This window comes from Asterias amurensis, chromosome 4 (assembly GCF_032118995.1).
Source record: "Asterias amurensis chromosome 4, ASM3211899v1".
Taxonomy (NCBI): domain Eukaryota; kingdom Metazoa; phylum Echinodermata; class Asteroidea; order Forcipulatida; family Asteriidae; genus Asterias; species Asterias amurensis.
In genome coordinates this window covers 7,579,942-7,603,854 of record NC_092651.1, presented here as the reverse complement: position 1 = coordinate 7,603,854, position 23,913 = coordinate 7,579,942, and the positions used below count along the sequence as shown (strand labels likewise).

The 23,913-nt window shown below is 40.4% G+C and overlaps 1 protein-coding gene across 1 annotated transcript in view; it reads left to right on the top strand.

The window, feature by feature from the left end:
• Positions 1-23,913, top strand: part of LOC139936030 (heat shock protein 75 kDa, mitochondrial-like) — a 44,640-nt gene that overhangs the window by 1,075 nt on the left and 19,652 nt on the right. The window contains exons 2-10 of the mRNA XM_071930738.1: positions 12,048-12,205; positions 12,908-12,990; positions 13,643-13,792; positions 16,672-16,743; positions 17,107-17,276; positions 19,004-19,113; positions 22,114-22,187; positions 22,771-23,050; positions 23,682-23,751. Coding sequence (XP_071786839.1) covers positions 12,048-12,205; positions 12,908-12,990; positions 13,643-13,792; positions 16,672-16,743; positions 17,107-17,276; positions 19,004-19,113; positions 22,114-22,187; positions 22,771-23,050; positions 23,682-23,751 — 1,167 coding nt within the window. The remainder of the gene's footprint in view (positions 1-12,047; positions 12,206-12,907; positions 12,991-13,642; positions 13,793-16,671; positions 16,744-17,106; positions 17,277-19,003; positions 19,114-22,113; positions 22,188-22,770; positions 23,051-23,681; positions 23,752-23,913) is intronic.

Sequence of the window (23,913 nt, the reverse complement as noted above, 5' to 3'; positions counted from 1 at the left end):
CACCTTGTTGAGCTGTTAATGGCTCCGCTTTTAACATCGGTCTCATCACTGTCACCATTACAGCCCACCTTCGATACATGTCTTAAACGCTAAGTTTTCAAAGACGCAAACTGCGAGGTAGTTTGATTGCAAATTTCTCCCATTTAAAAAAGTCCTATACTACTCCAACATACCTCATTTTGTTCCTTACATCTGTGGAATTACTATACACACATGACACATAACAGGGGTTAGGCCATTTTTTTTTAATAACTTGGATTACGGGAATCACCGCCCGAAAAAAACGTGTTTCTAAAAAAAAATTAAAAATCCCCGCCCGAAAAATCTAATTTTGTAGGGTAAAAAAAAAAAATAAAATAAAAAAAATACACAACACTCTTATGCAACAGTGCAACCGTACGCGTACATGAAACAAAACACCATCGTGTACATGTTTTTACTAGCGATTTTTTCTTCTGGAATTTACAACGAGACCCCTACATGTATACATACATAAACATGTACTGTACAATGTACATGTACATGCACATGTGCACGTATTAAACCGCGGCGTGATTCAGTGTCAACGGAGAAAAAAAAATTGCGGCCGTTGTAATAAATTTTTTTCAAGCCGAAAATGTGAATAATTTAGGGTCGCGGTATAAAAGTTTGGGCCGGTCAGTAACCAGAAACCGAACATTTTGTTTGGCTTAAAACACTGGCGACATTCATTCAGTGAGTGGTTGCTTTTATCTACATAAATTATGTACATGTTTTAGAAGCCGCCCGCGTGCATTTTTTTTTTTTTTTCCCCCGCCCGATTTTCTGGGCTCGAAATTCCGTAATCCCCCTTTTTTTTTTTTTTTTTTTTTTTTTTTTTCTCGCCCCCCGCCCGTTTTTTGTAGCTTACAAATCAATCCAAGTTATCAAAAAAAAATGGCCTTACTACTGTCTAAATGATGACTTTGTCCAGATGTGATTGATTTGAAAATTGGTCCAAAAAAACGTGTACAAATGTGACATGTTCTTGGGCGCCGCCATCTTTTAATGATTCTCCCCCTGTTGATCGTGGGCGCCCGGCAAATCTTGCAGGTCATAAATATCCATAAGGTGACGTCATGATCGCTACGCTTATGTGCGTGTGTACAGTAAAACATCAATATGTATAAGGTGACGTAGCAATGCGCTGTATCTGGAAACTACAACCGCGCAATGTCACCTCATACATATTCATATTTACTTTGTACACCACACAAATTGATAAATCAGCGTAGCCATACCGCGTCATGTGACATTACCTCTTGGATATTCATGACTTGCAATATTTGCCTGGCGCCCTGACTTCTCACGTCCAACAAGAAGAGAATCATTAAAACATGGCGGCGCCCAAGAACATGTCACATTTGTACACATTTTTTTGGACCAATTTTCAAATCAATCACATCTGGACAAAGTCATCATTTAGTAAGCCCTGTTATGTGTTATAGTAATTCCACAGATGTAAGGAATAAAATGAGGTATGTTGGAGTAGTATAGGACTTTTTTAAATGGGAGAAATTTGCAATCAAACTACCTCGCATTTTGCGTCTTTGAAAACTTAGCGTTTAAGACATGTATCGAAGGTGGGCTGTAATGGTGACAGTGATGAGACCGATGTTAAAAGCGGAGCCATTACAGCTCAACAAGGTGGGCTAGGTCAGGTGATACTCCTAGATTCTAGTAAGTAGAACTATTTCGGCTATCGTCTCCCGTAAAGTTTTATCAGTGGTAGGTACAATCAGGGAGGAATTAATATGTTTTATTTAAGATTGACAGAAAGATGGGGAGCCGAGGGAAGCACCGATGGATATGGTCAGGTGATACTCCTAGAACTATTTCGGCTATTGTCTCCCGTAACCTCATAGGTTTATATCTCTCACGCGTTTAACGACCCATGGTTCAATCATTGTTCAATGAATTTTGGAATCAGAAATCTCTCTTTATTTTTATTTTAATCTCGCCAAAAATTTTTCCCAGGACAAACGTGGAGAATTTTCGCACACCTTCGTCCGTCATAGAATAAAAAAAAGCATTTGATTTGTGCTTTGTGTACAAAACATAAGGACACACGTCTAGGAATCGGACGTCTGGTTCCCAGACGCGTGTCCATATATTTTTGTACGCAAAGCACGGATCTAAGCTTGGGCGATATCAATTTATTTTATTCACGCTATATCACCGACAATATATCGCGATATTCAATATAATCGCGATTAATGAAATTTGACATCATCAGTCTTAAAGACCTGCTTGAACGAAAATGTCAAGTCGTGAACTTTGCTGAATTCCACTTAAAATGTTTTTGATGAATAAGGACATCGAGTCATATGATTATAAATAGGTTTCAATTGTGTAAAAAAACAATCATTTTGTATGCCCTTGTCCAGAGCTTTTCTGCGAGATTTGCGAAAAGCCCCGTTACGTAATCACTCTCAAAACGTCATAAGTAGATAAAGCCGCTTTGTTGCAGCGTGGATGTATAACAAAGCAAACTCCCACAAATGACGTCAGCGGCATTGTCCCTTGACGCCCGCTCTCAACGGCAGAAGTGTTTTTAGTTTTTCAAAAAACCTTTAGGTAGGGGCCTGATTTTTTAATCGATAATTACGAAAAGTTCAGAAGTGTACACGTATCAAAATTACATTAAAATGGTGAACAAGTGCATTATAAACAAGTAAAAATACCATTTCTGTTGAAAACATTCCGCTCAGGTAGCTGTTTAAAACTCCAAGAGACAGTCCTAGTATAAGAGAGGTGTTCTAATGACCTATTCTTCTGGTTTTACTCCAAATCTATGAGGTATCAGCTAGCAAATACATCGCGATATTTAATCGATATATCGATATATCGCAATTATCGCGATTATCGCGATTTAACGATATTTCGATTAAAACCAAATCCATCCGATATCGAAATCGTGTCCAAATTAATATCGCGATATTCGATAATATCGTGATATCGCCCAAGCTTACACGGATCGAGTGTTTTTTTATTCTCGGACAAATGTGTGTAGATAATTCTCCGCGTTGTCCTGGGAAAAAAATAACATGCACACGCTCGTCACGTGTCGTGACTTCGCGATGCGTTCGGCAGAGTTCGGGGACAATCAGCAATTGTAGTGTAGTGGTAACACAGAGTATTTGGGGACTGAATTATGGTAAGAATTTATAACTTATAACATTTGTTGAGATTGCGGAGTGGGTTCTCTGGTCGCCCCCTCGGACATTGAGATATCAAAGGACACATAGAGCCTAATTTTGGCCAGATTAAAATAAAAATAAAGAGAGATTTCTGATTTCAAAATTAATTGAACAATGATTGAACCATGGGTCGTTAAACGAGTGAGAGATATAAACCAATGAGGTTACGGGAGACGATAGCCGGAGCCGGACGAAACCGAAATAGTTCTAGGAGTAGTCAGGTGATAGCCCTGGTAGGACGTCAGTCAGTGCCACTGCACTGACGTCCTGGGTATAAAGGTTCTTTACAATGCGAACACAAGTTTGACTACAATTTTCTTTATTTTTTTACCTGATTTGAGAAGCTGAAATTCTTTATATATTCATAGTGTCCCTTACTATATTCTCAACGAGGTCACAGCTAACAAATATATCCATGGAAGAAATTATATCCGAAATTATGTCGAAGTTCTGCGCTGGCGATGTTGATCATCATGTACCACTTGATAGTGTGAGCCCAAGTGCGCATGGCTTTGAGTACAGTGCATTATCTTGCCGCTATTCGCCGTCGAAACAGGGTAGGTGCCATTAACTCGCCTTCAACTCTTCCAATATACATATTAAAATCCAGGAGGCATAAAATATTCCAGCTCAAATAGAATTTTCATAAATTTCCGGTTGAATTTTGGTTACAAATATTTTTTTTCTTGTAAGTTTTTTTTCTTGTAAAAAAAAAATTCCAAGCGTGCAGCAAAATCGTCTGCCGCCGTCTTCCTTTTTCACAGTGCTTACTAGTATATGTGCGAACAACAGAGGGCGCTTTCCTGCGCGCACATATTTTTTTTCTTGGGACGATTAGCATGCGCTAATTTATGGTAAAAAGTGGCCTCATTTGTCCTAGGAAAAAAATACGCTTCCGGCTCATGAAGTCTTAGCACAAGACTTCAATGCTCGGTATCGCATAGTTCTGCGCTTTGTGTAAATTGCTCACCGACTATTATCCATCTGCTTAGTGTTTGGTTAACGCGGGTTGACAGCGATTTGGCTGGAAATAGTAGGCAGCTAGTGATCAGTGCAAGAAAGTGTTTACATGGAAGTTAGTGGGATTGGAACACGCTAATTTCAATTTTCTTTTCACAAGATATTAACACTAAAGGAGAAAGTTCAACAATTTTAAATAATGCAAACTTTGAATTCCAACTACAAGGAGCATGCGAGTCCCGAGGTAGGTAGAAATATTTTAAACAGATTTTTGAAAATTGTTCTTAATGGTATGGGACCTTTATACCCAGGACTCCGTCGCGTCGCCTGCAACGGAGAAGTCCAACCTGGGCTAGGTCAGGTGATTGAAATTTTGTGAATGGGAAAAACCGAAGGTGAAACGGGTCAACCCGTACCCAAAATATTGTACTCAAGTCAACTCGAACCCGAGTCAACTCGTACCTAAGTCAACTCGTGGACCAACTCACTGAACTCGTACCCAAGTCAACTCGTTTGCGGGAACAGCTGCGAGTCGTTTGTGCGAGTGGAACGCACCCCTGGAAAGAAAAAAAAAAACAATCCGCACTTTTAGTCAGAAATGTGTTTGACGGTGGTGTACTTGGTAATTTTTAAACTAATTGTTCCTCCATTTTTTGTCACAAAAAGCTATGTGTGTATTATTTTGATTAAGAGTCCCTGCCTGTAAGAATGTACCAAATTAGGGGGGGGGGGGTGTGATTCATGGGTTCACAGATCTTCTTCCAAAAATATAGAGTGATACACCATCATACCAAACGAATAAATCCAAAATTTTAGTTTGCTGACGCTTTCGGTTTTGGAGTTACCAGTTATCAAAGTTTGGGCCAAAAAGCCCTCAAGAAACGAATAGTACATTCCCTGTAAACACAAAAGCGTGTGCCAAGGTCATCCCAAATAAAGTAAAACATTTTTTGAAACCTCCAGTTGGGCTTAAAAAAAAGTAAAAAAAAAAATTTGGGATCTCGTTGGCGCTTCATGTTACGCGCACCTGAACCTTTGACGAACAGTGCCCTCGTGCCATTTTCAACGCCTCATAACTCAGCGCGCCTATAGGATCCCATGAATTGAACAAGTTCAAATGAAAGAGCTTGCATCCCTAAAACAAATTTAAGTGCAAAGTGCGTGGGATCTCGTTGGCGCAGAGAGATAATAGAGGTCAAAGTTCAAATTTTACCAATATATTGCGTTTTCGCACCTCCGTAACTTCGCGCGCCAACAACAAAAAATTGTTTTTATGGCAACTGGGTATTGGAACAGTTTTCATCTAATGACAAATGAAAAAAGAATCTTGGGATCTCTGCAACTTGCATGTCAAAGGATTTTTTGAAAATTTTCTAAAGTATTGTCATTCCACACATTTTGGCCTAAATTGGCACAACATTCACTTTTTTCATCACTGTAAGTATCTGTGCCAACAAGATCCCATCAATGTTTTCTTGTATTTGGTTAAGTTGAGTGTTCCTAAACAGATTTCAATTGAAAAATAATTGGGATCATGTTGGCCCACCAATATAACAAAGGTCAAAGGTCATATGGAACTACACTACTGCCTATTTCGGGCCATTTTGCATCGTCTAGAAATCCACGCGCCAATATGATCCCATTAAGTTGTCTGCGTTTTATGATTATATAGATTCTCAGCAACACATAAAAAGCAAAAACCAAATGGGATTTGAGTGGCGCTAACAAATATTACAGAACAAAAGTTCACAATACATGCTTATACTTACAGGTGCGCGTAACATGATGCGCCAGCGAGATCCCAATTTATTTTTTTTACTTTTGTTATAGGCCCAACTATAGGTTTCAAAAAATGTTTTACTTTTGTTGGGATGACCTTGGCGCACATTTTTGTGTTTACAGGGAATGTACTATTCGTTTCTCGAGGGCTTTTAGGCCAAAACTTTGATAACTGGTAACTCCAAAACCGAAAGCGTCAGCAAACTAAAATTTTGGATTTATTCGTTTGGTATGATGATGTATCACTTGGTACACTCTTACAGGCAGGGACTCTTAAATACAACAATAATGTTATTAGCAGAGTAAGCAAATCAACATTAAAATAAGAGTGGATAATTTGTGTAGCTTATGTAATATGAAGAGTTTGTAAATAAGCGTATAATAAATGTTATTTGTATTAGATAGTAGTACCAGTAGTAATTCCAAACGGATGGTGCTCCAACATACTCGTTTGATGACAATGTTGATATAAGTGCGAACAAAAGTAAAGTGTAGTGAACATAATGAATTTTCAAAAGCAGTGACCTGAAGAAAAGTATAATGAAATAGAAAGAGAATTTGTGTGCTTTATTTGGCATGTTTGGGGTGAAATATAATACTAGAAAGTAACTTCTTTCAAGCAACTGTCAATCAAATCAAATCATCGTTCAATCACTGATTGGCTTTGTTGATGGTGGAGAGCGGCCTGCATTTGGAGATAAATTCTTAATAGAGATGACAAGGGGCCAAAACTGCCAATCAAACCACCACCAGTCAGTTGTTCTCACTAATTGGGCTTGCTAATGCAGCTCAACTCAAGACGTCGGGCAGCTTTAAGTTTGTTTGATGTCTTTGTCGATCCACTGAAGCTTGCTACCTGTACAGTATAGAAGTCTAAGATGATAGCACAAGCAGTCAGTTGTATCAACTATTGTGTACCTCAAGCTATCAAGTGTTTCCTGTGTCAAGATTCAAGACTTTCAAGACATCATGAAGTATCCCTGCGTGTTCTGCACCAAGTCTGTTCGAAGGAATCAGACAACACTTTGCTGCGACCGCTGCAACAGATGGCAGCATCTGGCCTGTGAGACTGGGTTTTCTGCCGAGGACTAAAAATGTTTCTTGTTCAATGTTCAATTTCTATGACTGATTTTCCAATTCCAGTTGGAGAGTGTTCTAGAGCTTCTGCTTTAGAACAATCTTCTGCTGGAATTGTTTATGATGTGATGGAAGTTGACTTGTCTTTTCTGGTAACCAGGAGTCGGCCGAATCTTTCAATGTGTTATGTAAAGCATGTAAAAGGACCCAGTGCACTTATCGAAAAGAGAAGGGGTTTGCCCCGGTGTTCCTGGTCCGATCGGCAGCAAATTGCGCCGCAGCACCTTGTAAAAGCATTACATGGTGCTATCAGAATTAGGTCTCATGATTCAAACGTAGTCCCACATCTGGCAGGAAATACTGTATGTTACAGCGCCAGGAGCGTCACTGGGTGACGGACATGTCCGCTATATAAGAAGCCACAATTATTATTATTATTATTATAATGTCCCTGGAAGATTCCCTGTAACACAACGACCAGAGTTTAGCATCAATGCAAGTTTCACCGTCCCCAGTGTTCCAGAGGAGAATCCTCTTCCCGATGCCCCACTACCTGCCACTGTTCAAGGCCTCAACGAGAATGACACTGCAACTTTCAAGGTAGTCAACGGAGGTTCTCAACGTTGGAAGGCAATACTGGTTGACAGCCACGGGTATAGTTACAACAAGAAGTGGAAGAAGAGTGGCTTTACATTACGTCATCTGCCACCACCTGGCTTTGCAATGTACGCAACATTCAAAGAGGTGCAGGGTGTCTGTGTGCCAAGCTGGTGCACATTTCTCATTTGGCATCCATGAGATCCACAGCCATCCTGCCTGTCCTGGAGGAGATGTTGCAGTGGAGGTGACTGCTGCAGTGAAGAGGATGGCAAAGCAGGACGTCTTCCGGTCAGCTGGAGTCATCGTGGAGCAGGCAATTGGCATCCATGAGATCCACAGCCAGCCTTCTTGTCCTGGAGGAGATGTCACAGTGGAGGTGACTGCTGCAGTGAAGAGGATGGCAAAGCAGACATCTTCCGGTCAGCTAGAGTCATCGTGGAGCAGGCAATTGGCATCCATGAGATCCACAGCCAGCCTTCCCGTCCTGGAGGAGATGTCGCAGTGGAGGTGACTGCTGCAGTGAAGAGGATGGCAAAGCAGGACGTCTTCCGGTCAGCTGGAGTCATCGTGGAGCAGGCAATCGGCATCCATGAGATCCACAGCCATCCTGCCTGTCCTGGAGGAGATGTCGCAGTGGAGGTGACTGCTGCAGTGAAGAGGATGGCAAAGCAGGACGTCTTCGGGTCAGCTGGAGTCATCGTGAAGCAGGCAATTGGCATCCATGAGATCCACAGATAGCCTTCCCGTCCTGGAGGAGATGTCGCAGTGGAGGTGACTGCTGCAGTGAAGAGGATGGCAAAGCAGACATCTTCCGGTCAGCTAGAGTCATCGTGGAGCAGGCAATTGGCATCCATGAGATCCACAGCCAGCCTTCCCGTCCTGGAGGAGATGTCGCAGTGGAGGTGACTGCTGCAGTGAAGAGGATGGCAAAGCAGGACTTCTTCCAGTCAGCTGGAGTCCCTTGAAGCAGGCAATTGGCATCCATGAGATCCACAGCCAGCCTTTCCGTCCTGGAGGAGATGTTGCAGTGGAGGTGACTGCTGCAGTGAAGAGGATGGCAAAGCAGGACGTCTTCCGGTCAGCTGGAGTCATCGTGGAGCAGGCAATTGGCATCCATGAGATCCACAGCCATCCTGCCTGTCCTGGAGGAGATGTCGCATTGGAGGTGACTGCTGCAGTGAAGAGGATGGCAAAGCAGGACGTCTTCGGGTCAGCTGGAGTCATCGTGAAGCAGGCAATTGGCATCCATGAGATCCACAGATAGCCTTCCCGTCCTGAAGGAGATGTCGCAGTGGAGGTGACTGCTGCAGTGAAGAGGATGGCAAAGCAGGACGTCTTCCGGTCAGCTGGAGTCATCGTGAAGCAGGCAATTGGCATCCATGATATCCACGATATCCACAGCCAGCCTTCCCGTCCTGGAGGAAATGTCGCAGTGGAGGTGACTGCTGCAGTGAAGAGGATGGCAAAGCAGGCTGCTTCCGGTCAGCTGGAGTCATCGTGGAGCAGGCAATTGGCATCCATGAGATCCACAGCCAGCCTTCCTGTCCTGGAGGAGATGTTGCAGTGGAGGTGACTGCTGCAGTGAAGAGGATGGCAAAGCAGGCTGCTTCCGGTCAGCTGGAGTCATCGTGGAGCAGGCAATTGGCATCCATGAGATCCACAGCCAGCCTTCCCGTCCTGGAGGAGATGTCGCAGTGGAGGTGACTGCTGCAGTGAAGAGGATGGCAAAGCAGGACGTCTTCCGGTCAGCTGGAGTCATCGTGAAGCAGGCAATTGGCATCCATGAGATCCACAGATAGCCTTCCCGTCCTGGAGGAGATGTCGCAGTGGAGGTGACTGCTGCAGTGAAGAGGATGGCAAAGCAGGACGTCTTCCGGTCAGCTGGAGTCATCGTGAAGCAGGCAATTGGCATCCATGATATCCACGATATCCACAGCCAGCCTTCCCGTCCTGGAGGAAATGTCGCAGTGGAGGTGACTGCTGCAGTGAAGAGGATGGCAAAGCAGGCTGCTTCCGGTCAGCTGGAGTCATCGTGGAGCAGGCAATTGGCATCCATGAGATCCACAGCCAGCCTTCCCGTCCTGGAGGTGATGTCGCAGTGGAGATGACTGCTGCAGTGAAGAGGACGGCAAAACAGGACGTCTTCCAGTCAGCTGGAGTCATCGTGGAGCAGGCAATTGGCATCCATGAGATCCACAGCCAGCCTTCCTGTCCTGGAGGAGATGTTGCAGTGGAGGTGACTGCTGCAGTGAAGAGTATGGCAAAGCAGGCTGCTTCCGGTCAGCTGGAGTCATCGTGGAGCAGGCAATTGGCATCCATGAGATCCACAGCCAGCCTTCCCGTCCTGGAGGAGATGTTGCAGTAGAGGTGACTGCGGCAGTGAAGAGGACGGCAAAGCTGGACCTCTTCTTTTCAGCAGGAGTCATCGTGGAGCATTTAATTAGCGAAGCCATCACATCAACCAGCTCCAGCTGTCCCAACCCATCGCACCTGAAGAGAACAGCTAATCGCTCCTGTCAAACCCAAAGGCCACAAAAAGGTACAAACTTAAGTTCATTTTCTTTTAAAGACACTGGACACTATTGGTAATTGTCAAAGACCAGTCTTCTCACTTGGTGTATCTCAACATATGCATAAAATAGCAAACCTGTGAAAATTTTAGCTCAATCGGTCGTTGAAGTTGCAAGATATTAATGAAAGGAAAAAACACCCCTGTCGCACCATGGTCACACGAAGTTGTGTGCTTTCAGATGCTTGATTTCGAGACCTCAAATTCTAAGTCTGAAGTCTCTAAATCAAATTCTTGGAAAATTACTTCTTTCTCGAAAACTTTGTCACTTCAGAGGGAGCTGTTTCTCACAATATTTTATACTATCAACCTCTCTCCATTTCGCGTAATCAAGAAAGGTTTTATGATAACAATTATTTTGAGTAATTACCAATAGTGTCCACTGCCGTTAACAAATTAAATTTTCGTAAATTAAAAACGCCGTCAATTATTTCAAAATGCAAGTTATAAAACCGAACTTAAACGAAAGTTGAGTTTTTAAAGAACATTGCATATTATGTTTGTTAGGTTGATTTTGTAAATTCTTCATCAAATTTATTTTTTATTTTAACAAATACATTTCAAATTTATTTCAAAATGCAAGTTATAAAACCGAACTCAAACGAAAGTTGAGTTTTTAAAGAACATTGCATATTATGTTTGTTAGGTTGATTTTGTAAATTCTTCATCAAATTTATTTTTTATTTTAACAAATACATTCCAAATTTGAGTTTTTAAATAACACTGGAAATTCTTCATCTAATGAAATTTGATTATTAAAGAACAGTGCATATGAATTTTGGATTCATTTTTTTTTAAATTAAAATAACAGGGTTTGATTTTTTTTAAATTATTGCAGGTACTGAAGGCACTCAAGAAGAATCTGGGGCTGCAAGTCCCATACACAACCGTCGTAGCCATCAATGTCTACATCCTGAAAGTGAGACCCGTCTGCTGGCGATACTCGCAACAATTTAATATTTATATGAAAATTAATTATCCATTTGTTTTTCATTTCTTATTAATAGTATAGTAATTATTATATATACAAATTAAATCTCATGATATCCGCAATGTGATGGTAAAAATAAAACTGAAATAGATGCCTCCAATCAGCGGTCCTACTACTCGCCGTCAGTGCCGTCATCTCGCCGTCAACTCAACCACTACCCAGACGGCAGGTATGGATTAGTTTTGACCAGTACATAATTGTGCAGTACATGATACACTATGCATTACCAAGATTGACAGCTTGGGCCAAGACTATTCCGTTTTCAGGAATGCGCCCTCTGTTCTCCATGTTGTACAAGCTCTGTGAAAAAGCAATACGGCGGCCGACAGCTTTGCTGATTCGCGATAATTTTTTCAACTTAACTAAATGTAGTAAAAATAACCGAAATGTAACCTAAAATTTATGAAAATTATCTTTTAGCTAATACTAAAGAGTTTTATGCCTCTGTTGTGGATTTTTAATGTATATTGGTTGAGTTGACGGCGAGTTGACGGCACCAAGCGAGTAGACGGCGAGTTGACGGCAAGTAGTAGGACCCTAATCAGAAGTTACATTCTTAAAGTTGCCTGAATCCTGGAACGGTTTGTGTTTTTAAGTGTAACATCTACAAAAGAGGCATAGAACTGTTAAAGGATTGGGGTACTTTTTCAAAATGGCCACAGATTTACATTAAACTTACAGGGTTTGAAGATTATGATAGTGGAAAGCTTCCCTTCAAATATTAGTAACTGAAGTCGTGTAGTTTTTGAGAAATGAGTAAAACAAGTCACAAAATAATTTGGAAGTTTTGAATCCACATTTACCATGGTTGCCTTTTTGAATCCACATGTTTAATTGTCTTTTATACAGGTAGTGATTCTGTGAGGAGTGTGCCTCCTTTCTTAAGCAGTAGGCCTATACCTCGATGTGTACACACGTCATCTTCTCTGTATACTGAGCAGGCTGAGACATCCAACCAAACAGAGGAAGAATCTCTCCATAATATCATCCAAGATGTAGAGTCAGTGGCTGGTAAGATAATCATCCATCCAAATCTGTGACTTCAGATCAGTCCAAGTTTATTGTCAACACAAATGATTGTGTTCATGTATGTACCTGTTCATGTATGGAGAGCACACTAAATACTAGTTATTATTATTTCAATCTCTATTGGTATCTTATATGTATGTAGTAGATCCTCTGCATAATATCAGCCCTGGAGTTTCATCAATGGGAAACTTTTGAAGGGCACCAAGGCCAAGACCAGGGGCAACAGATGTTATGGCCTCGGTGGCCTGTGAGTAGTTCCAGGCCTGTATTATCATGTAAGCAGTGATCCAAAGAAGTGTTCATGCACTGATGTACTATTTCCAGTTCTTTCACTACTTGCCCTTGATATAATAAGAGTAAATCAAAATCACATTCATCACCTTGCTGAAGGATACACTTAAAGAGTGTGTTATAAGTGTCCATGGGTAAATTGTTGAATTAAAACAGTTGAGTAAAACCTTGAAATGTTTCTTTTCATAATTCATATTTTAGACAAAGGTGTAATATAAAAACACGTATTGACTGGCATAATTCGGTAACTTGTGCACGTCTACCCCAGATAGTCTCGCCCAATCCAAGGCAATGTCCCCCGTTAATCTGTAGGCTAATGTACATGAATGTATTCAGTTCTTGCAGCTGTTTGAGTTTAATTTGATAAAATTTGTTTGGATTGTCTATTTTTAGGGTCCGCACATAAACATGAATTTCAAGCTGAGACGAAGATGTTACTTGACATTGTTGCCAAATCACTTTATTCTGAGAATGAGGTAAATATAACAAATAATTTTATTTAAAGGGTCTGGGTACTTTTTGTGACGCAAAACACAATGTCCACAGATTTACATTAAACTATTTCTACCTCCATGACTTACAACAGTTTGAAGATAATAATATTATAAAGCTTACCTTTAAGAAAAGTTCAGTTAAGATGACTAAAAGCAGCACATTGCGAGCATTTCCTCGTATTATGTTGAAAACTGTGACCTGATAAACCTTGACATCAAAACATCAGTCCATACATTTAGTTGCAATTGAAGGCACTGGACACCTTTGGTAATTATCGAAGACCAGGCAGTTGTCTAACTTTGTGTACCCCAATGCATAAAATCACAAATTTTGACTCAATTGGTCATCGAAGTTGCAAGAGAATATTGAAAGAAAAAACACCCTTGTTGCACAAACTTGTGTGCTTTCAGATGCCTAATAAAATGCTTCAGGCCTGAAGTACATGTATTTTAATATTTGAGAGAGAAATTTCCTCTTTCTTAAAACAGCTCTCCATCGATTGTTACCAAGGAAGTTTTTTTGTGCTAACAATTATTTTGATTCACCAATATTGCCAAGTACCTTTTATGTAAGCCTTTAATCTCTTCATTCATGTGTAATAAATTACTGATTGTAAATTATGACATTCTTTAGGTGTTCATCAGGGAACTCATTTCCAATGCAAGTGATGCTCTGGAAAAGTTACGTTACACATCATTGACTTCTGGGTCAGGGGTCAGTCAAGGCCTGCCTTTAGAGATTCACATAGCAACCAATCAAGAAGCTGGAACCTTCACTATTCAAGTGAGTACATTATACAGTGGATTTGTTCTGTAATAACATATCTGTGACTGCAAGTAATGATAGTAATAACAGTGGCTTCTAACATGTAGCGCATACCCATCACTCAGAGGCACTCAAGGCGCTTAAACAAACAGTATTTTTTGCAAGGTATGAGGGACGAAGTTTGAATTTTGAGATCAACTCCTTTTACATTGGTTTACAAGTTGCTGTGGCGCAAATGCAGCCAATCCAACCTAGGAACACTGGGCCCAACCCCTCTTTTTGATAAGTGCACTGACTTCTTTTACACAACACACGGGACGTACGGCTTTATGATGGACAAAGCATCATGGTCAAGTGTCTTGCTTAAGGACACAGATGTCATGACCAGGATTTGAACCCACACTCTGGTGATCAGAAACACCAGAGTTTGAGTCCGTTGCTCTTAACCGCTAGGCCATGACATTCTTCCTTTCCTTGGGCTTGTCTGTCTGTATTCACATGGTCCACCTCATTCTTACATACCGTATTTTCCTGCGGATAAGACGCGTCTTATCTGACTTTTTAGACCCCCAAAACATCGATGCGTCTTATCTTTCGGTGCGCCTTGTCTGCTGACGATTGATTTTTTTTTATGATCATTGCGTGAAATAAAAAATACCTTCATGTCCAGTGCAAATCAACGATCTTTGTGTGAAGAATCCTTACTCAATAATGCGGTCGAACAAGGCTATTCAGACACTGTGACCGTATTTTCGTTCGAACAATGCCGCAATCCCCCAGACGGTCCAATTATTCCAACAATGCTGCAACGTGTTTACTCCCCATGACCGTGCTTTCATTCCATTAATGCCGCAATGCGTCTAGCTTTCGGTCCAACAGACGTCGGCAGTGTACAAACGTTTTTCTGTGTGGCCGGGTATTCGTTCCGAAAACGATTGACAGTCAATAACTTCGTACAAACGTCATTCACCCAACCGCTATTGTGTGGTAAACTTTGAGAGTTTATTTTATTTTATTGCTTCAAAACTTCGGGTAGGAACGGTTGTTAAAATCATGGTTGCCCTTGCATGAAACTTGCCTGTAAAATCAACGATGTCCAAGTTCAGACTCGAAAATCTTTCAAAACGACACAGAAAATTAGCCCCAAAACGCAACCGTTCCGAGGTCTGTAAATTTAATCACGCAACACAAAAGATATCACGCCTATAGTGGTTGTTACTGTGAGTGTGACAATAAATACAAGAAACATTGAACGCTAGAGGGCGTTTTTGAACATTGTAATAGCGTGAGGTTAAACGCCCTCTATTGGTAAAAAACACGTGAACCAGCAATAAACGCATTGAGACAAGACTCGACGTGTCTGGGCTAGACTGCGCCCCTGTCTTTATCCTGAAGGTCCCTGCTGCTAGATCCAGTGATTCCCTTTGGATACAATGAACGTGCAGTGATATAGATGCCCAATAGTCACTGCTCTCAAGTCCGGCATGGAATTTGACTGCATACGTTCAGGCTATGTCTGGGCATGCTTGGGATCCGCACAGTCACGTGGGAATTTTGGCGCATTTCCAGGCAGCGCAAATGCGACGGCTTAGCGCAACCCGTCGGCGAACATCGTTCAATACGGTGCCCACATGGTCTCCAACATCTGTTGTGCAATCTCGAGATTGAGCAGCGCAATCCACTGTGTACATGTGCATATTAATGTGCATGCAGCGACATTCCGGCCGGAGGATACATTACTACACCCACACGCTACGTCCGTCTGTCGTTGCAATGTATCTGTATCAGCAAGGATCCTCGTAGTTTGTGGGGACGTTGGATGGATGTGTCCAGGGAGGCATTGTGTTCATGTTGCAAATAAAATTAACTTCAGACAGTGCGTGGACCATGGTTTCTGCCCGCTGATTGGGCCGAACTTTATGTTATTTACAATATACAGCGTTGGCTGATTGGATAAAGGTCGGTATATGTAGGTTCTCAAAGGCAACAAATTACGTCTTTGTGTCAATGTACCGACAACGGGTGGCGCCAGGTGTTCTTTTGTTTGCGGTTAAACGTGCGCCTTGTGCGGCGGTGCGCCTTGTCTGCTGACGTTTGAATTTTTTTGGTCATTTTAGCGTCCTGCGCCTTGTCCGCCGAGCATCTTATCCGCAGGAAAATACGGTACATGTAGATGTAAATTTAGGCTTGCTGTAGTTTTTATGCTTTTGTCTTTGTTGTTTTTAAATGCAGATAATCTGTACTACATTGTACAGTAGCTTAAAATCTTCCAATATGCTTGATTATTGTAATCAAATAATGTATTAAGTTCATTATGGATCAGGAGAAATTATTTCATGAATATGATTGTTAAAGCGTAAGATTTCACGAAGAGTTAGGACTCGTCTTATCTCGAGTTAGGACGAGTAAATCGTCCTAACTTAGGATTAATTTTAAGGTCTGCATGCTACAGTGCAGGGTTGGGACTCGTCCTAAGTCCTAAGATTAGTCTTAAGTTAGGAAGAGTTTTGTGAAATCGATGGCAGGTGTATAAGTGGTAGGATACAACAAATTCGCAAACCAAGATTAAGGTGTCAAAGTATGAGTAGCATCTACATCGTTAACTGCATCTTACATGTATGCATGGTCATAAAACCATGCATAAAAATGGTACTGAATGATACTTACACGAGGTAAGACAATGATGAAAAGTTTGTTGCTTACTCAAGAGACGTGGAATGATAGTGAGTAATAATAAATTGTTACCACATTTTCTTATCATTATAACATTTACACCAATTATTTATTGTTGTTATTTATCGTATATCATATATCCCATTGCGGTGGATGGGAATATATTCCTGAGAATAAACTATTAGGGCAATTATATTAATCATGAATGTTGTTTGTCTTTGCAGGACACTGGTCTAGGAATGACTCAACAAGAAATGATCAACAATTTGGGAACTATTGCTAGGTCAGGATCCAAGGTAAGTAATCATTTACAGCATGGAGTAATGCGCCGTATTTTTGACTGCTTGAGGGCACTCTCGAACATATTTGTATCACTTTTGTGGGGTATATTCATTCTTACCCAAAACAGTTATTAAAGACTGGAACACATTACCACCACAGACATCTAATCCATCACGGACAATAAGACCTTTAAAGGAGCCGTTATAATCCACTTCTAAAGTAACTTAAAACTACGGCACCCTCACGCGGTCAAAAATATATGGCGCATTATATTGTGTTCATATCAAATGATAGGGTTTGAATCATAAAAGATTACTTTCCATTGGCTCTGTGCAATGTTGTTCTAATACTTAGTAATTGTAATTTTCCTTCCATAGGCCTTCCTTGAAGAATTGAATACAGATGAGGAAGTTGACTCAACAAGTAGTGGCATCGTTGGTCAGTTTGGGGTTGGTTTTTATTCTGCTTTCATGGTTGGAGATCGTGTAGATGTTTATTCCCAATCTCATCAGCCAGATTCTCAAGCTTATCGTTGGACATCTGATGGGTAAGTGTAACTCAGTCACACACATTCAATCTCGGCTCTTTTTAAAGGCCCTGGACACTATTGGTAATTACTCAAAAAAATTGTTAGCATAAAAACTTACTTGGTAGCGAGCAATGGAGAGCTTGTGATAGGCCTGAAGTCTTTTAAACATTTTTTAGGCATATGAAAGCACACGAAATTTGAAGGTTTTTCCTTTCATCACCCTCTCACAACTTCGCAACCAATTGCGTCAAAATTTGCACAGATTTGTTATTTTATGCCAACTATCAGGGCATGTGCAAACATACACTAGTGAAAATAGAGGCGAAAACAGCAACTTTTAATTTAAGCAAATTATGCGTAATTTCTGTACTTCCTTTTTTCTACCTTTTTGATACTTTGTTTTGGAGGGTTTCAAGACCCTTTTGCATGCAAATTTGAGGTGAAAATTTGACAACTTTTGCTACTATCAGGGCGCATATATACATTAGTGTAAATAGAGACGAAAATGGCAACTTTTAATTTATGCAAATTATGCATAATTCCCCTGCTTACTTTTTTTTACTTTTTTGATATGTTGTTTAGAAGGGTTTTAAGAGACTGTTGCAAAATAAAAATCATTTATGTTGCAGGTTTGTCTAGGTTAAGCCATTTTTTTGCATAGATTGACTTGACTAAAGTGAGAATACTGGTCTTTGACAATTACCAAAGTATGCTTTCAGATGCATAATAAAAGGCTTCAGGTCTGGAGTTATTTATTATTTGAGTGAGAAATTACCTTTTTCTTAAAAACTACGTTACTTCAGAGGTAGTCGTTTCTCACAATGTTTTATACAATCAACAGCTCTTCATTGCTTGTTACCAAGTAAGTTTTTATGCTTACAGTTATTTTGAGTATTTACATACCAATAGTGTCCACTGCCTTTAAATAACCATCATATAAGCCTGAAGGCTGCCAGCTTCCCAGGAAAGCTTGGTTTCTCGAGAACTGACTTCACTCTGAATGGGGAAGAATTGTTCCGTCTTGCAGGAGGTTGGTGTGGAGCTAGGATTGTAGACCTTGATGATGACCCCAGTGGATGGAGAATCTAACAATCTTAATCTGTTCTCAAAGTTGATAGTTTCCATATATTGTACGAATGACATGCAGTCAAATCACAAGCCAAAGGTTTCAATCAATATAGCCAAATGCTCATTACTTTGGTGTTTATTATAGCTATGTTCCACTGTAGCTCTAGCCTGTATTCAAGGCTTATGCAGCGGCTGCACCCCGGATGTCACACATGAAAATAGACCTGCGTGAGTGGAGGAGCCGTGAAGCGCCTTACCAACTCGTTTATCTAATCAGTTATTCATGATCATGAAATATTCATATGCATTTTCTTTGTGTTGACCTCAGCACATGACATTTTAGTGCGTCCATTATCCTTGAGGAACCAGGAATGTTTGTGGGTAACGTTGTGTGGTCTATTGATATTTATGGTAATTCTGTCTTCTTATTGGCCATCACTCATCAGGCTAATGCATATAGCATTACACTTCTCCTACCGGTAGCAAAGCAACGAGTTGGTAAAAGCGCTTGGCGGCTTCGCCGCTCGCCCTGGTTTTCTCAGTGCGTGACATCTGTAGTCGTGCGTATCATCTGGAGGTGCCGCCTGCGCACTGACTAAAGGCTACTGTAGCTAATAAATGTTTACCGTTATAAATATTCTATTGACTGACTGTGGGTGTGTGATCTGATTGTATAGGACGGGTAACTATGAGATGAATGAGGCAGAGGGAGTCCAGAAGGGTACCAAGATTGTGATTCATTTAAAGAAAGACTGCTGGAGATTTGCCATGGAGGCAGACGTTAAAGGTAGGAGTTTGTGTAACATCAAAGATCACCATAGTTTACCAATATAACATGGTTTGACAGTGGATATTAATATCTACCTAAGATATTGGAAATTGACTAACTACCAGCCCAGCCAAAATGCTTGGGCCACCCATTGGCAACGTGACAATAAACATTCTCTCTCTCCTCCCCCGATCAATATTAATGGGAGCGCCGAAGACCGCAACATTAAAAGGGGGCACAGGCCCTGGGGCCATGGTGTGGCCGGGAGTTCCGAAGATAAAGCCTAAAGAACTAGTTTGTAATTTTTCTAATAGCGAGGAGAGTTAAGATCGATTGCCCATCTGAATTACATGTTGTATTTGTTTGACTATACCTCACACTTCTTTAGTTTGGCATCATTAAGCTCAGGGAAACACGGATTGACAGTTACATGTGCGGCCATCTTTAGCTAGGACAGTGTTTGCTCATGTGTACTAGAGCCTGTGCGACAGTTCCATTAGCACTTCTTAAAGTGCATTTGTAAAAGAGTATTGCACATACATGCGCATTAACCCTGTGCATGAATACTAGCATGGCACGTGCACTTGGTAAAATAGCAAAAATAGCATAATCATATTTTGATGGTTGGACCAGTGAGAATTTGGCTCTCGATCATGAATACAGTACGTATGTATCAGGTTTAGTAATTAGAGCAGAACAACAGGAAATATATGTGGAATTATTTTAAAATCGTTCGGGTTAAAACTAAAAAGAAGTTCCTCTGGAATAACCAAACTGGTATTGTTTGCAAACAAGTGATGTACTTTATCAAGAAGAAAACCAATCAGTTTTTAATACCTACTACATCAATCATATGTGACCCGCTCCGACGAATTGAGGAATGTCGAGTAAAGTCTCATTTCGTGTAATTTGACACCCAACACAATCATAACAACAAAATATTTAAAATTATTGAAAATTTTAGTTTTTTTTTATTTCTGTAGGTTTAGGTTGCCTTAATCTTGATTAAACTTGCTATGGACTTACCCTTTCGTCAAAAGATTAACAAAGATGTAAAAACAGACGATTTCTGAGCCATGGTTTTGTCCTAATTATCAAAAAATGTTTGGAAATAAACTAAAAAGTCGCCCTTTTTGAATCCACGATAGTTGCCCCATGCACATCGCAAAAGCGCCACCAAGAGACACTTTTTTGAAGCCAGTGACCTCATACATTACGTCAACACGTTAGATGACTGCATTGCTTGTTACAGGGGTTAAAAGGAAACCCGTTTATCGGTTGACCTTTTCATTCATAAAATTTGCGTCGCTAGATTAGTACGGCTTACATACCGAGGCGTCTGTTCATCCATGCAGCTAGGCCGTCACTCGACCTAGTGCTGTTGCCACGTAACGTCATAGCTAGCTTGGTTCCACTATGCGCGCAGCATACGGGAGCCCCACACGTGCACAATACAGGGTGGTAGTAGATAGTACACGGCATACATAGAGAGCCAAGCTACGTGTGGGGCCCTTGTTGTTTTATCCAGTAGAATGTTTATCGAAGTTCAAAAAAACAGTGTCTGATTTTCATCAATAGAGAATAATAGAGAATCAATAGAGAATCAATAGAGAAGGTTGACATACTCCAAACCCAAATAATTCTGAATGATAAAGGAATAATCTTTCAGTTAATCTTGGTGTTGGGTGAGAAGTAGCACTAAAGTCATGGGAAACATGCACAGGAAAATTGCGAATGAAATCTGTTCCCTGGTCTTGAAGCAGAGTCAATGTACGGTCGGATGCAGGTGATGTTAGCTGTTCAGGCCCCGGGGATTACGTGATGCGTTGCACCCTGCCGTGAAGGAACGAACTCGCATTTCATGTTGGAAATAACAAAGCAAATTGCTCTAATATTTCAGGAAAAATTTGTCAAGTTTATTGTTGAAATTGTCTACACATTATAATTAAACTTATCATTGGGTTGTTTTTAAGTTGTGGCCCTATTGTTGGTTCGACTACACCGGGGTTAAAAATCGATGTTTTCATTTCATAAAAAATATTATTTGAATGAGTGTGTGAGAAGTCGCGTTTTTAAAAACTAATTTTTCTGGCGTTTATGTTTTTCAAAACGGGTCATAAAATTTAGCGTCAAGGTCATCAACAATTTCGGACAGGAAGGTCGTATGATCATGATTTTTATTTTTTTGAAATGGTGAGATTTGCTTGCTGGGATTATTATGATAAACTAACAAATTAAATTTAGTCGACATTCCTCATGATGAAGGAGCGGGTCACATATGTGTACTGGGTTTTTACAAATGTTCTACATTCTGGCAATGTTTATGTTTTCTTTGTTTTAAAGGGAATGTACACGTTTGGTAATTACTCAAAACAAATATTAGCATTAAAACTGACTTGGTAACAAGCATTGGAGAGCTGTTGATAGTATAAATTATTGTGGGATATGACTCCCTCTGAAGTATCGTATTTTTTGAGAAGAGGTAATTTCTCACTAAAATAATAAAGACTTAAAATCTTTTTTTTCTATCTAAAAGCACACAAATTCGTCCAACAAGGGTGTTTTTTCCCCATCATTTTCCTCGCAACTTTGATGAACGATTGACCCCAAATTTTCATGGGCTTGTTATTTTATGCTTATAATGGGATACACCAAGTGAGAAGACTGGTCTTTGACAATTACCAAACGTGTCCAGTGCCTTTAAAGGCACTGTACACTATTTGTAGTTACTAAAATAATTGTTAGCATAAAAACTTACTTGGTAATGATCAATGGAGAGCTGTTGATAGAATAAAATATTGTGAGAAACTGCTCCCTCTGAATTAACATAGTTTTTGAGAGAGAAGTAATTTCTCAATAAAATATTTGAATTGAATTTGAGAACTCACCTCACAAGAAGTGTCTGTTTGTTTGTTTTTGCAATAATGACAGGAAGGAAGTGAATGTCTCGTTTTTAAGTGTGTTGAATGCTTTCCATCAATTAATTGAAAATGTATTTTTAATCATGTATTTTTGCAGAAATCATCAATAAACACAGTACGTTTGTTGGTATGCCTATCTTCCTCAATGGCAAGCTAATGAATACAACACAGGTACGTTTATATGCAGTGGCTTTTAGACACTTGTGATGCACGTCTTTTGGTCTTTCAATAGAGCTACCCCTCTCTTTCATACATGATGTAGAGTGTCATGGCCGAGGCGAGTGGTTAAGAGCATGGAATTCAAGTTCTGGTGGTTAAGTCACCAGAGTGTGGGTTCGAATCCTGGTCGTGACGCTTGTGGTCTTGAGCAAGATACTTTACTATAAGTGCTTCTCTTCACCCAGGGGTATTAATGGGTACCTGCGGGGGTAAAAGTTGATATTGTGTTTGAAAAAGGCCTTCGGATCGCCACGCAAGCTGGGGGCTGTACATTTCACAGGGAGCTAAACAAGATTGAAGGGATGTAATTGGCCCAATGACCAGGGCACTAATGTAAAGTGCATTGATACCGTCATTGTGAAATGTGCTATGTAAGCATTTGTTACTACTATTATTATTATTATTATTATTACTATTATAACTAAGGGAGACACTACCACGCCTTTGTAACCCGCTAGAGGGTTTCAGTCGAGACTGGGAGTATCCACAACATTTCAATTACCAGTGATCTGTATTGTTGATTATTAACTTTTAGGCTCTGTGGACCAAGGATTCAAAGGACATCAGTGACCAACAACATGAAGAGTTTTATCAATTTCTGACCCATAACTCCTACGACAAACCTCGCTACACTCTGCACTATAAGACTGATGCTCCACTCAGTATACGTAGTTTATTCTACATTCCGAGTAGACCCCCTGCAATGTGGGAGATGAGTCAGGACCACTCAGGGGGCGTGGCTCTATATAGTAGGAGGGTTCTCATCCAACAGAAGTCGGATAAAATCTTGCCCAAGTGGTTCAGATTTATACAAGGTAAGTTGTATCTTCTTGACTTGAGAGGATGTAAGACGTGACAACATAGGGAAATTTGTTGGATTTACTGCGTATACAAATCGGCCTCAATTTAATGAAAATTTGTAATAGTTGAGCAAGAGCAGTCCCTAAGGAACCTTTACAATAGTAACATTACAAAACTTACTAGGGTTGTTAGAGTGGAATATTGGGGTGCTTTGATTTATTGAGTATTTTAAAATGTATTTTAAATCTCAATCATTATTTCAAAACCTCAAAATAATGTATACGAAGTGATATAGCTGGCATGGGGGTGGGGGCACCAACTAGACCAATGCAAGGTCAATGGCTGTTCCTCAGAAACTTAAGCTTGTTAAAGCTGCGCGATTCGATAGGGCCAATTTGTACATTTTTAACCCAATGAGGGGGCCAAATGAGATATGGCCAAGATTGTAGCATCTTTAATGTGTCTTTGCTAGTTAAGCTTTCTAAAACAGTGATGACAAACACAAATAGTTATTGAACTTCAAAATTTTTAATCAAACCTTGAATTTCAAATTTGCATATTTGTTAAATTTCATATTTAACCACTTCTTTCTAATGTATCTATTTATTAACCAAACCTGACATTCACATGTACTTGCTTATTCAGGTGTTGTGGATAGTGAAGACATCCCATTGAACTTGAGCCGAGAATTGCTGCAGGACAGCGCCCTCATAAGGTCTGTTTCATTCATACATGTACGTGCATAATATCAATAATCTAGATACAGCTACAGCTGTTACTAAGGGTGTTGTTGCTTAGAACGTCCTGGACATAATATTGTATCACGCCCCCCCCCCCCCTTAAATGGTTGACCAGAAAAGTCCTCGTCGTGTATTGG